The following is a 17,390-nucleotide window of genomic DNA, read 5'->3' on the forward strand; positions in this document are numbered from 1 at the left end:
TCCATCAAGTGTAGCTACAGCAACAATACTACCAAAAAAAATAGAAAAAACTGAGCTCTGCCCCTCTCTTCCTTCTCTTCTGCCTCTTTCCAAGAGATGAATCAGTTCCCTCTATGTTCAAACATGAAATACTGTTGTGGAAAAACTGATTTTCACACAACTGAGCCATCACCTGGAATCCATCACAAATCCAAACATGGCTGCCAGAGCTCTTGCTCTTCATTTCCATGCTGATCCTCTTCAAACAATGTTTGACTCTATAACTCATAGCAACACAAATGATCTTCCACACAGAGCATATTTTTTACAAATAAACAAGTGATGGTTTTGATTTTATCCTACAAAATTTTTTAGACTGGGTCTGGTAAGCTTACAGAGACCTAGAAACCAGGTTCTGTGAGGGACACCCAGAGCACCAGGAGGTTAATGGGTACATTTATCAAAGCTGCCACACAGTGAAGCAGCAGTGGCTTTCTATGGTAGCGATTCATCATCAGATGAATGAAGGTAAATTAATCTGCAGTACATTTAACATCTATTAAAATGTGTAAGAGAACTTACTTTATAAGCCTGTATGGCCAGTCATGTTTGTAGTTTAGTGAAGCTTGTATGTGATGCTGTTAGTTTAATTTATACACAAATTGTACACACAGTATAAGTCAAAACCGAGTAAGACATTACAAGTTAGAGTGACCTACACTGGGTTGCACTAGCTGCAGTATGTTTGGCCACGATGTACTAAGCATCAACTTTTGCTCTTTGCACCATCCAGCTGTTTATTCTGATAACAAAATAGGCATATGGCCACTCTTAAAATAGTAAGCTCCAAACATGTTAAAACATAAAAACAAATCATTCAGCCAGCTGTTGTTTACCACATTACAGGCACATTACAAAAAGCTATGAAGCTATGATTAACATAACAAAGCATAACAACATAGCGAGCCCAGATTACCCAGTTTAAAGTGAAAACACTTCTGAAAGGATAAGTGCCTAGTGAAGAGATCCCTAAACCCAGTTAAGCTCAGAACATTGGCCCTCACAAGTCCACAGGGCAGACCAACAGGCAGCAAAAAGCCAGCACGTCGTCAATGTTGTCAAGTTCTGTGAAGTTCACCTGTGTGCACACGATGCCAATCATGGAGATATTCTTTACCTTACCTACAATACCACATGGCCATCTCTGCCTAAACAACATCACCACCTCCAGCAGACCAAGGGTCTGTTCAAAAAGTCCAAAAAAAAATCTTCCAAAGTCCTTTCTTATCCACTTTCTCCTAATCTGTAAGAAAAATGTCAAAGGTTCAAGGAAAGATATGATTAAAGAAAGACTTAATACAACTCAAATGCTGAACCTTTTTTAATTACCAAAAGCCTTCACAGATTTTTTTAGACACTTTTTTGTGGTTCAATGGCTGTGTGAGTGGGTGTACTTTCGTCTTTTTCTCTTTTGTATTAAACCTTTCAAACGCTCTCTTCTCATTTTTCTCCAAACAGCAAAGTAAATCCGTAGCCACCCTGCCTGCAGACACCAGTCGCCACCTATTGGTGTGTTTCCTGTGGGTGATGAAGAACGCTGACAGGAATCTGATTCAGCGCTGGACTGTAGACATGCCGCCCTCACAGCTCAACAAGCTGCTGGAGCTTCTCACTATCTGTGTCTCCTGCTTTGAGTACAGGGTCAGTTTGCTCATGCATGCATTGGCTAATGTTTTTTGTTTTGTTTTTGCATCAGTGCAGACATTTAAACTCCATTTCATGGTTATATAAATACAGATGGAAACCTGTGTATTTTTTGTGCAGCTGTATTTATCAAACAAAATGTAGAGATAATCCAGAGAATTTAGAACAAAATATTAAAATTTCATGCAGTTTTCGTTTGCACCAGGTAAATGCTTGTTTGTGTGTTTGTAGGGTAAGCAGAGCAGTGACAAAGTGAGCACCCAAGCCTTGCAGAAATCCCAGCAGGCTAAGCTGCAGCTGGAAGAAGCCCTGCTGAGAGGAATGGGTGCCCGCGGGGAAATGATGAAACGGGTTGGAGGTAGTGTATCTCTGTGCACTTTAACAACTACCTTTTTGCAAGTTGGTCAGATATAGATCTGCGTTTTCTGCAATATTCAAAAGTTTTGAGCATGATCTCCCTCCTAAACTAGTGGATACACACATTTTTAAAATGTTATCAGTATTTTAGAAATGTATGGTCAGCGAGTCACTGGAAGAACCAATTTCAGGTCACACAGCCTATGCTAAGGCACTTAAAGCCTTCCTGCAACAGTCAGGAGTTTTTACATCTTATGTTTGCTCTGTGTGCAGTTTTTTCATCGTGGGTGTACTCTTGTGTATGTGGACTCAGAGTAAATGCTAGATTATTGTGAAAACACAGCTGTATGAGGTAACTTTTTCACAGCATTTTTATACCGGGCACTGGACTCAATGTGAGTTCCTTCCCTTAACATGAATGATTTCCTTTTGGATATTTTAGTGCTCATAATGTTCTTAAAATTCATTGTCAAAGCAATCACGGTGACTTATAATTAATAGTCAGCTTAACTAATGTTCTGATAATTCAGTATACTGTATATCATCTCAATGAATGCTATCTTTTTTGACTTACAAAAATGAGAAACAAAAGCAGGTCTTTCTCGAACAAATTCACTAACTTTCAATGTGCATGGAGGATTGAAAAGTCGTGAAGAAAACAGAAAACTCTAAGAGCACTTGCAGTTTAGAGAACAGCTTTATTAGACTGAAGTGTTTTGGCTTGTGGCTTTTACCAGGGTCATCAAAAATTATTCAGCTGAATTGATTAGAGTATAAGTCAAGAGGATTTGTATTGGTAATTTGGAATAAACACAAGAGGCTTGTGTCCTGCTGAAAGCATAAGTGCTCAGTGAAGAAATCCCCAAACCCAATTATGCCCTTATTTTTCCCCTTTACAAGTCAATGGGCATCAAAAAGCCAGCACCTCACAAGGTTTGTCAAGTGGTAGCCTCTCATCTCCAGCGATTCTTTTGGTTAGTCCCACGACACCTCAGCTTGAACAGTAATCTCCAGAGAAGTCTCCTCCGTCCTCTCACCACCCATCCAGACACTCCTTATCTAAAGCTTGGCACACACTAAAAGATTTTTAACCAATTTTGAAAATGTGAGACCCCACACGTTATTAGAAATCATGATAAATTGAACAATTTTGTTCTTATAGTGTTCTTACAGTTTCATTCACCAACAACCAGAATCTCCACTCTCAGACTCAAAAGCTGATACCGCCACAGAGCAGAATTGGACCTTGGTAGAGGACAGATAATTAGCACAATTCTTCTTGCTTTGAACTGCTGTAATCATTATGTCTTTATTTGTCATAGCATTGTTAATCAAGATATAATTATTTTGGGTGTCATATATGTGTCATTTATGCTGTTGTCACAATTTACTCAAAAAAGTAAGTCAACAGATAATTTTTTGTCAAAATGTTTGCTTATGGAAGTAACAGCAGCACTACTGGGTGTTGAAGCTAACACATTCAAGTATAAACTTTATGTTCTCCTGTGGGGCATATCACATTTTATTTTGAGCATTTGTTGCAGGCCAATTAAATATTGACCAGGACTGCATTTTGCCCTCTGGTTGTAGTTTGGACACCCTTGGATTAGGCTGAATTGAATCCTCAGGGATACATTGTGATTTCTTTTTTTGGTCCCTGTTAGAAATGACATGAATCCATGATCTGATTTGAGCTGAGGGATCCGTTGCACCCAAGAAATTCATTAATAATTTCCAAATAAGGCTACTTTTTAAGCAGTTGATGAGTAAAAACACTGAAAGCCACTGTTTTGATTAATAACAATATGATCTATTTTATAAACTTATTCATTTTTTGAAGAATGAAGTGGAGTATAACATAAAGATCTGACAAGGAAATAGAGTAAAGAAGCTAAATGTGGCTAGCTGCTTGGTAACCCACTGTGGTAGCAATTTTTGTCCAGCTCCTCTTCTTTGCCAGTTTGATAATTGTATGTTTTTTCAGTTTTTCCCCACAGGATTTTAGAGGACTATGGTGGGGGATCCCAAATCTAACAGGGGGGTATGGGGCATGCGCCCCTGGGAGAAAATTTGGACATTTTGAAGTTAAATGCATCAATCTAGTGAACTCTGAGAGCAAAGTTTCTTTAAAAAAACATCTGTATCTGTTTTTTCTTAAAGAATCTGTTATTGTCATCAAAAACATTTTTTTTTTTTTTTACCTTTTCCCTGATGGGTTTTTATTTTTCTTTCATACTAAAACATCCGCTGTCTATAAATGTTTGATTGAAAAAAATCTTCCAAACTGCAAAAGGTCACATGAACTCTGATTTTAACTTAAACTTATCTCCATCAGAAAAGCCTTTATTTCCTGTATTCTTGTTTACTATTATTCCATTATTTATGCTAGCGTTGTTGGTTTATATTTCTAAGCAAACAAATAATTCTGAATAATACGTGAATTTAATTTCTGTTAAGTTTACATTCCGGAGAGCAACAATTAGTCATTATTAACACTGTTTCTCCCCCTTGTGTAATTCAGGAGTTAATCAAATCACAGAAACATAGATGTTTACAGCAGCTGTATTTTCTCTAACTCCTGAAGGAATTATACGTTTTAAAAGGCTTTGTCTGCTCTGAGGTAGATATGCATATATTGACTAAAAACATGGCAAAACACTTCTGAAATAGTTTTTACAAAGGTCATTTGGTGTGATAAACATGTGTAGGCATATTTTCTTAGGGTTTTGCCAATGAAAAAGTTAATGTTGATGTTGATTTTTGACAGCAATTTCTGACTTTTTTATTGGTGTGGAGCTTCAGATGGGGTTGAGGGGCTTTTCTTTGATACAAGTGAGATGCTACAGGGAAAAAAGGTTGGAAACCACTGTGTACAGAAATTAATTGACTCATGATCTTCACAGGAATGGATCGGACCATGGGCCAGAGGGAGCACCTGCGATGGAGGAAAGATCTCACTCAGTGGAGGCAGACCAATGACAGGCAGGATAAGTAAGTCATGCTCACCTGTCACCTGTCTTCTTTATGTCTTTTAGTCTGGTTACTTCAATTTGATCATTTTTTCCTCTTAAAATATCTATCTTCTAACCATCTTCCTTCAGGACTAAAGCAGAGTTGGACCAGGAAGCTCTGATCAGCGGGAACTTAGCAACAGAGGCTAACCTCATCGTGCTGGACCTGCTGGAAACCATCGTACAGGTTGGTATACTCAAACCTGCACCTTTGCAATACCTTTTAACAGAGAATGTCTGAGATATATGCAGCTAAAAAAATAACAAGACTAGAACGAGATTAATGAAACACAGCCTAATTTAGCAGTTGGCCAAATTGTATTAGGTTGCATTATTCTGTAATAGAGAGAGGGGTCTGCTGAGTCAACAAGAGATTATCTTTAATCAGAGAGCCTTATTTAAAATCAGTGAGTTTGTTTACATGATTAAAATATCAACAGAGAAACTGATTAGCTATTTTAGCAAACCCTAATCAGCTTTCATTCTTTCTTTCTTTGTCTGGCACGGTTCAGTTGAGATATGCGTCAGCTGTATGACAAAAAAACTAAATTTCTTGCTCCGGCGCTGCAGTTTGTTCACATTTGTCCTCAGTAAAAGGTGGAAATAATCAATATCAAATCAACAAAAGGTCTGTTATGACTCACCCCCGGATTAATAAAAGTTGGAGTCCGTGTGATGAGATATCAAGACAATAAACATCTCCTGTCATTTTGAATAAAAGTCAAAATGTTAAGTTTAAAGGCTCAAAATCTGATATAAGAAGACTAGATTAAAACCTAGTATATGGCTGAGCTCAACTGTCTGGGATGCCTGTTGAAATGACTGACTGGCAGAGTGATTTTGTCATTATTATTTTTGAGCCAAATTTATTGTGGCTTCTTAAGTGTACATAGCTACATGCTGTCCTCTCTCTCTCTATCTCTCCTCTTAATAAAGCTCTTCTCTGTGTACATATGAAGCTCTACAGAGACATGTCAGACCTCTCTGATAGACACAGACAGTGTCACTGGAGATCAAATGTTTTTTTGTCAGATATAAATCTTTAATGGTAGTAATTTTATATTAACAATAAAACACTGACTGTTAATGAACGGTTTAATCTACAATAAAATAAAAACTGCAGCAGGTTTTATGAACATTTCTAATTTTCCTCAGACAGGTGTGTAAGGGTCTTTATATGTGTAAAATTAAGCTGAATTTCTACAGAATTTCTCGACACTGCTGCATGACATTTGCATCTCACAATTATGACTTGAACCAAGGATTTCAATTTTTTATTTCATATTTTGTCCTTTTCAATTCAAAATTTTGACTTTTTATATAATATTGTGATTGAGAATATTTTAAATATTGTGATATTTAGATTCAAAATCTAAATATTAAGTACATTCTTACCTTTTAAGCTCATTTATGATTTTTTTCTCATATTTTGAGCTTTTAGATTAACAATTTTGAATTTTAAGTCATGTTTTGATCTTTTAAACTCATGAATGTGTTTCATGTGTCATATTTTGACGGTTTCAACTCCTAAATTTGACTTTCAATCTCATGTTTCAACTTTTTAAACTTGTGATTTTGAAATTTTAATCTCATATTTTGACCTTTAAAACTCATGGTTATGACTTTCTGTCTCATATATTGGCTTTTTAAAAACATTATTTTGACTTTTGACTTTGTGTTTTGACCTTTTGACCTAATAGGTTTGACTTTTTATATCAGATTCTGGGCCTTTAAACTTAACATTTGGACTTTTTTTTTTTTTCTCAAAATCATTTTTCATCAGTGTTGAGAATCTAAGAATCTGTTAACATTAGATGAAACAACATGTTTTAAAAATGCCACCAAATAGGTGTGAAGGGTGAAATCTGTAGGGGTGTTTAGGATGAGGGGCTGTGGTTGCTGTATCAGACTGTAGCTCAACTGCTGATGTTAAGATAATTTTTTGTTTTCAGGCATGCTTTTACTAGTGTAACCATTTGTGTTGTCTGATTTTCTGCTTCCATCCAGGCGGTGCCGCTGGCTGACTGCAAGGACAGTGTGGTTGGCGGTGTGCTGAAGGTGTTACTCCACTCTCTCACCTGCAACCAGAGCACCACTTTCCTCTCTCACACCTTCAGCACGCTCAGAGCGCTCGTTGTCAAGGTACTTTCAGAACGAAATATGTGTGTGTGGTCACGCTTTGTGAGAATCCAGGAGGAGGTGTGTGGGTGGATGTGTATATCTGGTGCTATCTGTGTCTAAATTAAATGTTCTTATTAGCCTGTGGGGGTGGAAAACTGCTGATACAAGCCTGGTTGTATAAAAGTGTGTGGCTCTGTTTGCCGCCCTGTGAGCCGGGTTTTATTTGTCTGCATGTGTGCATTTGTTTGTGCAGTTTGGGGACTTGTTGTTTGAGGAAGAGGCGGAGCAGTGTGCCGACCTATGCCAGAAGGTGCTTCAGTACTGCAGCAGCCCCGTCGATGAGAACAGGAGCCAGGCCTGTGCTACCCTCTACCTCATCATGAGATACAGCTACAGCAACGCCAGTGTAAGCACGCATACTCACAAACGACCACGCTAAACCCTCTGAAAGGTTGCAACCCAAAAGATTAAGCCACACAAAGCAAATGTCAGGCATGTGTTACCTTTCTGTCAGATAAAACCTTATCTCACATCTTAGCCTGCTGCAGAAATTGCATTTATGTCAGGCTAAATTGGATTTAAGTGCACATGAAAGTGCAGAATTGCTTATGATGCATGTTCTCCTGAACACACACAAGAGCAGGATGTCTTGCACTCATCTTATCCCATCTTCCCTCCACTTTTCCCCTCCTGCTCGGCTTTAATGTCTTTTCCATGTCTATTTTGAGCGTGCCGCAGAAACTTTCTGCTGAAGGATGTGTCTCTGAGAAGAGAGCGGAGAGATATGTCACTGTCTGCCTCCCCATGTTCCTGCAGTCTTTAACTAATGACAGCCTGGCCTCTGTGTGTAAGTGTATGTGCCTGAAGGGGTGAAAGGGAGAGAGAGAATGTGAAAATAGAGGAAAAGGGGATGTCAGGATAGAGATAGAGGAGTGTTTTTGCCAGGGGTGTAGCAGCGATGGAGGGATGAGATTGAAAAGAGACAGATCTGAAGGAAGAGAGGGTTAGGATAGAGTTTCTTCCTTCATTTTCTCCTCTAGTTCGGTAAGTGCTCCTGCAGTCGATATTTCCTGTGTTTACAGTTTGTACACTTTAATGAAAGTCAGACACCAGCCTGTGGAGCCCCCATACACATACAGTATCTCCACTTGGAAGGGAGCATTTCCCATCTGCGTGTCTCAGTGTATGTTTGTTTATTCGCCGTATACAGAGGGAGCTGTGATCTGAATTAGCGTAGCAGCTGTATGACTCATTCATACAGAACTTACTCTCTACCTCTTCCTTTGTTTATGTTTTCATCCCTTCATCCGCCCGCGCCTCTCTCTCTCTGTATGTCACACGCACTTTTTTCCCTTTCCATCATTTACTTTCATTTTAGATTGTGGTGAAAATGAAACAAAAACCAGACTATTTTCCTTCAGAAATGGAGCCATTCACAAAAAAACAGATACCTGTGGTTGAAACTTATCCACTTATATTGAAATCTTGGACAGAAAGCGAGAGGAGAAGGGAAGATGAGAAAGAAAGACATAGTGGGTAATATGTTGACTTAGGCAATCATTTAGGCTACTTTTTAGTGCTCACACAGACACACGTACGCCCTGAGTTAGAGGGCAGTGATGGGTGGTTAGGCCCTGGCTCCATGCTCAGTTGAACAGAATGGGGCCGTAGAGATGATCCATGGGTGATTATGTCCCTGCTAATGGGAGATCATTTCCCGCTTAGCTGGTCATGCCGGAGATAGATGGGACGTCACACATACACGAGCACACTCTCTCACTCTTACACACACACAGGCCTCGCTGTAGAGGATGGAGGGGTGTTTGTCAGGCCTGTTATCGTTGACAGGTAGAGTGAGGGATGGAGTGAATTGAAGAGGGAGGGGATGAGGGACAAAAAATGAGGAGAGGAAACAAGACAAGCTGCTTACTAATGTTATTGCTTAGAATCGTTTTTTAGTTGTAAAAATTAGGGATGCGCGATATTATCGGCATGATATCCATATCAGCAGATAGAAGCAAAAACGTTCATCAACATAGCAGATATAAAAACGTATTTTTGATATTTGCAGCCGGTATGCACTAATACAATTGTGGAGTTTCTGGCAGAACATCTGATCCAAATCAGCTGAGGTCTTTTCTTTGTTCATCCTCCTTCTCTAAACTTGAAAGTGTTTAAGGACTGAAGTTTTGGGTCTGCACTTCATCAATAAGAGCTGATTGATTATGGCAAATTGAACACTGATGTGACAACATCTTCATTGTGTGCATCTATCAAACTTAAATACTCCTTACACTTCGAAAAACAAGCAATGAATGAATAAATTCATCTTGCAAAGCTCCATTCTGAAACGATTGTACCAGGTCTGAAAATGATCCGTCCTATTGGCGTTATTTTAGGAGAATGAGGCATGCTTATGGGAAGGGTTTAGAGGTTGTGGATTCGATCCCCAGCTCCTGCAGTCATATGTTCAATGTGTCCTTGGGCAAGACAGTTAACCCCAGTTTGCTTCCACTGCTTCGTTGGTGCCATGTATTTGGGAATGGGTGCCTTTGAATGGGATTAGATAATACTGATGACCAATTCTCCATAGCAACCTCTGCCATCAGTGTTTAAATGTGGAATGAATTGGGTGAAATGGTGTTAATGGGTAGGTGTGACCTGTGGTATAAAAGCGCTTTGAGTAGTCATGTGACTAGAGATGTGCTATACAAGCCCAAGTCCATTATCATTTACCAATTGTGGATGCATTATTGGATTTTTGCTGATATTTAACAAAAAATGTTTTGCTGATACCATTATTGATACCTAAATTTAAATGTGGTTCAGACCTAAACTTCAGACCTTAAATTACACATTTTAAGTTTGAGGATTAACAAATAAACACATTTCAGTCCTTAAAACAGACTTTTAAGTGTAAGGAATGATGATGGTCCAGCCTAAAAAAGTCTGAAATGTTTTGTGCAACCTATAAATAATACATTATTGTGTTATCTCACTACAAAAACTCAAATCTTAGAAAGTTTTTTGCTTGATTTCTAGTCAAAAAAACATATGTAACATTAGCTGAATTACAAGATCAACATAATATTCCAATACATTTCCCTTTTACTTGCCAAGTGTCTTGTTAAATGGTTCCCAAATGGTGTACTGAGCTACACCAGTGTGCCTGTGAAACAAGTCTAGGTATGCCAAAGGCATTTGTTCAACCGTACGCTATTACTTCAACTACAGAGCAATTGAAGAAACTGTACTGTGATAAAGAAGCTACTTTACATGAATAAGACTATGGTGTGTTTCAGGGTTTTGGCTTTAGGTGTGCCAAAGCAAAAACGTTTGAAAATCACAGGTATAGAAGATGTTAATCTCATTTTAAAGTCTAAAATTGAGTACATTTTGCTTGCCCCATCAACAGATATTTTTAAGTGGTAATGGATTTGAGTTTGTATGGTGCTTTTCTAGCCATCTGCCTACTCAAAGCACTTTTCACACCACAGGCCACACTTACCCATTTACTCTATATTGACACACTGATGCTGAAGGCTGCTATGTAGAGAGATCAGTATAAACTAATTCCTTTCATATGCATCCATACACATTCACACCACTAACGCAGCAGCTGGATCAATTTGGGGTTAGGTGTCTTGCCCAAGGACACAGCCGTATGTGACTGCAGGAGCTAGGGATCAAACACCCCACTGTTGGTTTGAGAGACAGCAGACTCTACCCACTAATCCACATCCACCCAATTAGCAAAAAAGCAGGAAGTACGGCAAAGCCATAAAGTAGAAATAAAGTCTCACCAACAAAGAAACCAAAGCCAAAAAGTCGACTCTGAGACTTAAAAGAAAACATTAATGAACAATTCAGTCCAAAGATAATCAGGATATTATAAGACCTCTCTTCTTACAACAAAAAGACCATAGAAATCAGACAAATTGAGCTGCATTTCCAGATTAATAACAAGAAAGAATTTCAAGGAATTTAGACAATTTTTTTGTTTGTAATGTTTGAAAATAAGATGTTTTTATAGACTTGTCAAGTAACTGTGGCTTTAATGATTATTTATTTGTTTTAATTGTAATGCTATGATTTATACTTCAAAATTAGACCAACAGATTTGACTGTTTTCAGCAGTCACTTACAAAAAAGTATTGTGGCTTGAAAAAGTTCTCACAGGCCCAGCATTGCATGATGTGGTCATTTTGACATAGTATTATTGCATATTAAAGGTACACCACATATCTGACTGTATGGATAAAAAAGTGAAATATGAATCCAGCTAATTAGATTTCAAACCTATCAAATTAATTATTATTTTTGAACACATCTGTTTTATTATGTTGCACGAACAGTTCCTGGGTTAAAATCACCAAAAACATGTTTAAATTTTTAATAATAATAATAATAATAATAATATCTTGAATTTATATAGCGCCTTTCAAGAAACCCAAGGACGCTTTACAGGAACACATAGACATGGACAAACTATGTGAGGGGTGGGATGAGTGTAAGGGGTGGTTTAGTGAAGACTGTAGGCTGTGGTGAACAGGTGATGTTTGAGATGTTTTTTTTTATGCTAAGAATGTCAGTAAAATGCAGAAAAACAAGAAAACAACAAGCTAAAGATATTACCAAGATGTACCATAGTTAAAGTAAAGCTTGCAAATATGTATTATCTTTTTTATGCATGCTGAATATGATGATGCAGAACTTTGAACTTAATCATCGTAAATCTTTCCAATGCTCATTGTAAAACAATTCAAGGTAATCGTGCTGAAAAGAATAAAAGCCTTTAGAAGGGCTAAAAAGGTAAATCTACTGCAATAGATAGTATCATTTTCCATTTAAATGTGCACTATTGAGCAAATGTTGTGAACAACTTTACAGTAGTGCTGTCATTATGTGAAATGCTAAATGTAAATGGGTTGCATTAACTTAAAGGAGGATGTATGAAAAAGCCGTTATTATCACACAAAACTCCATCCTTTACAGCATTTTCTCTGTTTTTCATTTATATATAATGGTAGCTTGTTTCAATTTTTTAATTTCTTGTTTGCAGAAGTGCAAATAGCATGCCAATCTGTTACCTCCAATTACACTATATTGCCAAAAGTATTGGCTCACCTGCCTTGTCTCACATGTGAACTTAAGTGACATCCCATTCTAAGTCCATAGGGTTTAATATGATGTCGTTCCACTCTTTGCAGCTATAACAGCTTAAACTCTTCTGGGAAGGCTTTCCACAAGGTTTAGGAGTGTGCTTATGGGAATTTTTGACCATTCTTCCAGAAGCGCATTTGTGAGGTCACACACTGATATTGGACGAGAAGGCCTGGCTCTCAGTCTCCATTCGAATTTATCCCAAAGGTTTTCTATTGGGTTGAGGTCAGGACTCTGTGCAGACCAGTCAAGTTCATCCACACCGAACTCTCTCATCCATGTCTTTATGGACCTTGCTTTGTGCACTGGTGGACAGTCATGTTGGAACAGGAAGGGGCCATCCCCAAACTGTTACCACAAAGTTGAGAGCGTGGAATTGTTCAAAATCTCTTGGTATGCTGAAGCATTCAGTGTTCTTTTCATCTTTTCACTGGCAACCGCCAAACCCAGACTTGTCCATCAGATTGCCAGATTGAGAAGCGCAATTCACTCCAGAGAAGACGTCTCCACTGCTCTAGAGTCCAGTGGCGGAATGCTTTACACCACTGCATCCAACGCTTTGCATTGCACTTGGTGACGTATGGCTTGGATGCAGTTGTTTGGCCATGGAAACCCACTCCAAGAAGCTCTCTACGCACTGTTCTTGAGCTAATCTGAAGGCCACATGAAGTTTGGAGGTCTGAGTGATCGGCTCTGCAGAAAGTTGGCGACCTCTGCACACTATACGGCTCAACATCAGCTGAACCTGCCCCATCATTTTACCTGGCCCACCACTTTGTTGCTGAGTTGCTGTCATTCCCAATCACTTCCACTTTGTTATAATACCACTGACAGTTGACTGTGGAAAATTTAGGATCGAGGAAATTTCACGACTGGACTTGTTACACAGGTGGCATCCTATCACAGTACCACGCTGGAATCCACTGAGCTCCTGAGAGTGACCCATTCTTTCACAAATGTTTGTAGAAACAGTCTGCATGCCTAGGTGCTTGATTTTATACACCTGTGGCCATGCAAGTGATTGTAGCACCTGAATTCAATTATTTGGATGGGTGAGTGAATACTTTTGGCAATATAGTGTATTTTTGTTATCAGGCATTTTTTATGTCTATTGTGAAATCTGAACCAGAAAGAGTGCAGAGACAAAAAAGCTCTGTGCTTAATAAAAAGCCTCTCATCAAAGTTAATAACAGCTCTGGGAATATGATCATTTTTATGGTAACTAAGCAATTTAGAGGCAAATGTAGTCAAATGAGCACAGAGGAGGGATTGTTCAAATTACTGTAAGCTGCAATTGTCTGTTATATGTTAGTCTGCTTTGTCTAGTCAATGAATATATAATGCATTTGTCTCTAGCTTACAGGCAAAGAATCAGAAGAAAAATGTTTTAATTTTGGAGTCTGAAGAAACGGGAAGTCACTTGAAATTCTGTCTGTCTGTGCTGCAGTTTTACATCAGAATTAGCATTTTGTCTCTGCAAAAATATAATCACTGACACTCACTGCAGCCTTTTCTGTTTTAATCAGAACTTCTCCAGAGTGAAGATGCAGGTCACCATGTCTTTGGCCTCACTGGTGGGCAAGTCATCAGACTTCCAAGAGGAATACTTGCGTCGTTCTCTACGCACCATTTTGGCCTACGCAGAGGAGGACAGTGAGATGCAGAGCAGCCAGCTGCGCTCACAAGTATAAAATCACACATAAGCACACACAGACGCACACAAAGACACACTGCATTACATGGATATTGGTGAATTGACCTCCCTCTTTTGCCTGTCCCTGTTTTCAGGTGGATGAGCTTCTCAGAAACCTTAACAGTATTTTGTCAGACACAGTGAAGATGAGGGAGTTCCAGGAAGATCCAGAGATGCTCATGGACCTCATGTACAGGTGAAAAACATGAAAAATCTTCTTTTCCCTCTCACTCTGTCTTTGGCCGAGAGTTTACTTGTACAGTGAAGTACAGCTACAGTCAAAGCTTGACTACAACATTTTACTGGAACACATCCATAAGGGGAAAAATGATTTTATTGACGACAGTATGCCCAACTCTGCTACAGTTGTTGGCATTATGCATCCTATCAACTAGCCACTACCAGACCACCTTCTGGATAACGTATTGTTTTGGCAAAGCAGTTTTGTGCAAGCAGTGAAAATGTGGGCAGCTTTACAGCTCTGGGCATGTCGTACTCACTCTAGCACTCATGGCATTGACACTTCTGTCTCGTTTTCTTCCCGATTCTCTTCTACAAATTATGCTGAGAACTGTGGAGCATGGGCAGAATGCCTTGGCCAATTTAGGGTTCACTGTGGCATAGTTGCCAAGTAGCAGCCTCCATGGTTGAAAAATTGAGCCAACAAGGTGCAAAAAACAGCAGTTCCATGAGGGTCCACTTTAGGCTGTCTGCTGAATCAACAAAGGCTACGTACACACCCTGTGCTGGTTTTTTATGGCAGAAATAATCATCTCTACAGCCTGGTTAAAAAATGTAGTCAGAATCATCAATGCACATGGGCACACATTTTAGAGGGGTTGATTTTTATAAAACTTGTCTAGTTAAGCTTAAATAAAGACATCAATTTATGTATTATATGGGGCATGGCTACTGTTACTGTAAGCTAGCAGGACAAAGCCGTTTGTCAAGATGCTTCAGACCTGCCTCAGCTCCACCTCTTTGCCTATTTCAAGGGTATGTCTAAACTTTCCCCCCATTTCGGCATACACTGGTTGAGTAGCAATCCACTCTCGAAGCACACTGCGGAACAAAACACTCCCTTTCTGGTCAAACTTTGCAATTCCACTGCCCGCCCTCTGGGCTGTCTCCAGCCAGCTCAGAAGCCCCACTCCGCTCTGCCTAGCTGAAGATTTACGCCAGGTCTGTTTATAGCGTGGGCCCATGTAGAGTAGAACGATCCAAATAAAAAATCAAAATAAGACACATACTTCAATAAATTGGGTGCTGGATTGAAAAAGAACTTAAGAAGAAGGAAAAAGGTCTGCATGACCAGGAGCTCCCATTTCAAGCTTTGATTTGCAAACAAATAACATTTTGAGCCAGCATGCTCTTTTTCAGACTTGTAAGTCTGCAAATAAATGCTTTAAATGAGCGCTCCTGGTGGTATGTAGACCTTTTTCCTTCTCCAGTAGATTGGTCCAAACAGCCGGATAAACATGCAAAGTATTCAATAAACTTCAAAATACAACACAATGCATGGACTCCAAATCATATATCATCACTTATTAAGCATCATGTCTCATCATGTGGCACAAGCAACAGGTCATTAGAAGGTCAATGGATGAGGGAGCTACAACGGTGCCATTGACAAGGAAGGTTAACTTTTTGGGGTAGAAAACCACAGACGTTTACATGGAACCACACATCCTTCGTTTTTTTTCCCTGCGTAGCATATTAACATCAAACCTAGTCAACGACAACATGACAGCTCTAGGAATATATAGCCAAAATATCTGGTGTGTTGCTGGGCAGAATAGAGAGACTGATCTCTGACCTCTGATCTCACTGTTAAAGGCTATAAATTGGGTGCATTTTTTGAAGAAAATATAATAATTTGAATTATAATATGTTAATTAGACCACAAAGTTTAATTTAAGTGTATTTGAAATTTTGGCCCCATAATGTCAACTTGGCCCCTGTACAAATAAAGTTGATGACCCTTGGTCTCTGGTAGTGATCATCACCTGGTGGCCCAGGGGCCACACCAGGCCCCCTGACAGCTTCCCATCTGGCCCTCAGAAGATAATCAAGTTCAGAAAATTTGAGAAGGACAAATAAGCATGCAATTTTTAAAAAGATACATATATTCTTGGGCTTTTTATGCCTTTATTGATAGAGGAGGACTGTAGATAGAAAAAGAAACAGGAATGAGAGAGTGAGGCGGAGATATGCAGGAAAGGAGCTGCTGACTTAAACACGAATCGCCCACGTGCATAGGGCATGACCTAACCACTAGGCCATTTGCGCCCCAGCATACCATAACTTTTAACTTTAACATTTAACTTTTTTTCTTACAATTTGAATAAAACCTTCAACCCAGCAACTTATCAAACAAGATGCACGCGAGTATAGTTTTTAAAAGTTTGCTTAAAGCTGTAGTTTTTGACATCAATTTTCCTCGCAAGTTTCTTTGAGGGAGCAGTTTTCCTTTCTGGGAATCTATATTGAAGATGTTTTCTTCATGTGTTTTTGGCCAATCATGAAATATCACATTAGTATCAAACTCAGTAATGGACATCATGAGGGGTCCAGAAATATGTAGCTAAAATATTTTAATTGCCCCTTGTGGCTGGCTGCAGTACAGGTGATAGGGGCTGATCTCATAAGGCTAAAAGTTCCATTCATTTTTGAAGGACATAATATTTTTATAAGAATGTGCTTATCAGACCAAAATATAGATTTTCATTGTAGTTCATTTCAATGTCCAGCCCCTAATGCGCCCGTTAAGAAAAACCTGCAAATGGAGTTGATGACCCCTGATCTATGATATACACACAAGAGTAAACTAACCCCTGACTGCATCCACACTAACATTCTTGTACGCAATTTTAAAGGTCATTTTTGACAGACTTGCACAACAAAGCACATTTTTCTTACATCATGTAAAAGTAGAGAGTATCTGTCTGTTAATATGTCACTCTTTTATTTGTTTTCATCCTGTGGCTTCTCTCTGTGTTGCAGTCCTGGTTCCTATTTCTCTGTGGTCTGCACTGTTTTGCCTCTATTTGTTGCCTTCACTATGGAAACCATGTGGTAGCAGTTTAGTCGTCTGATCTGGCTTTGTGTATATGCAAATGCAAACAGTGTGTGTGGGTAAGAACATGAAGGGGAAACACTAAGACAAAGAGAGCATACATGTGCTGTATGTTGTTTCAGGCACTTTACCTCAACACGCACTAATGTCACCTACATGTGTCGTTTATCATCCACCTTTCTGTTTGCATTTTTAGCCTCGGTCATGAGGCGGATGTTTGACGGCTGCATAGAATGACCCATTAGCTTTTTACCCTCACCTAGACTCACCTCTCTTAGCTCTCAAA

The 17,390-nt window shown here is 39.0% G+C and overlaps 1 protein-coding gene across 2 annotated transcripts in view; it reads left to right on the forward strand.

The window, feature by feature from the left end:
* The window catches only part of dock8 (dedicator of cytokinesis 8), a 113,129-nt gene that overhangs the window by 77,072 nt on the left and 18,667 nt on the right, over positions 1-17,390 (forward strand). For both annotated transcript variants that reach the window (XM_041786841.1, XM_041786842.1), the window contains 8 exons: positions 1,498-1,680; positions 1,915-2,041; positions 4,944-5,031; positions 5,142-5,238; positions 7,059-7,193; positions 7,426-7,578; positions 13,862-14,020; positions 14,124-14,224. In XM_041786841.1, the coding sequence (XP_041642775.1) occupies positions 1,498-1,680; positions 1,915-2,041; positions 4,944-5,031; positions 5,142-5,238; positions 7,059-7,193; positions 7,426-7,578; positions 13,862-14,020; positions 14,124-14,224 (1,043 nt within the window). The remainder of the gene's footprint in view (positions 1-1,497; positions 1,681-1,914; positions 2,042-4,943; positions 5,032-5,141; positions 5,239-7,058; positions 7,194-7,425; positions 7,579-13,861; positions 14,021-14,123; positions 14,225-17,390) is intronic.

Source organism: Cheilinus undulatus, linkage group 5 (assembly GCF_018320785.1).
Source record: "Cheilinus undulatus linkage group 5, ASM1832078v1, whole genome shotgun sequence".
NCBI classification, from domain to species: Eukaryota; Metazoa; Chordata; class Actinopteri; order Labriformes; family Labridae; genus Cheilinus; species Cheilinus undulatus.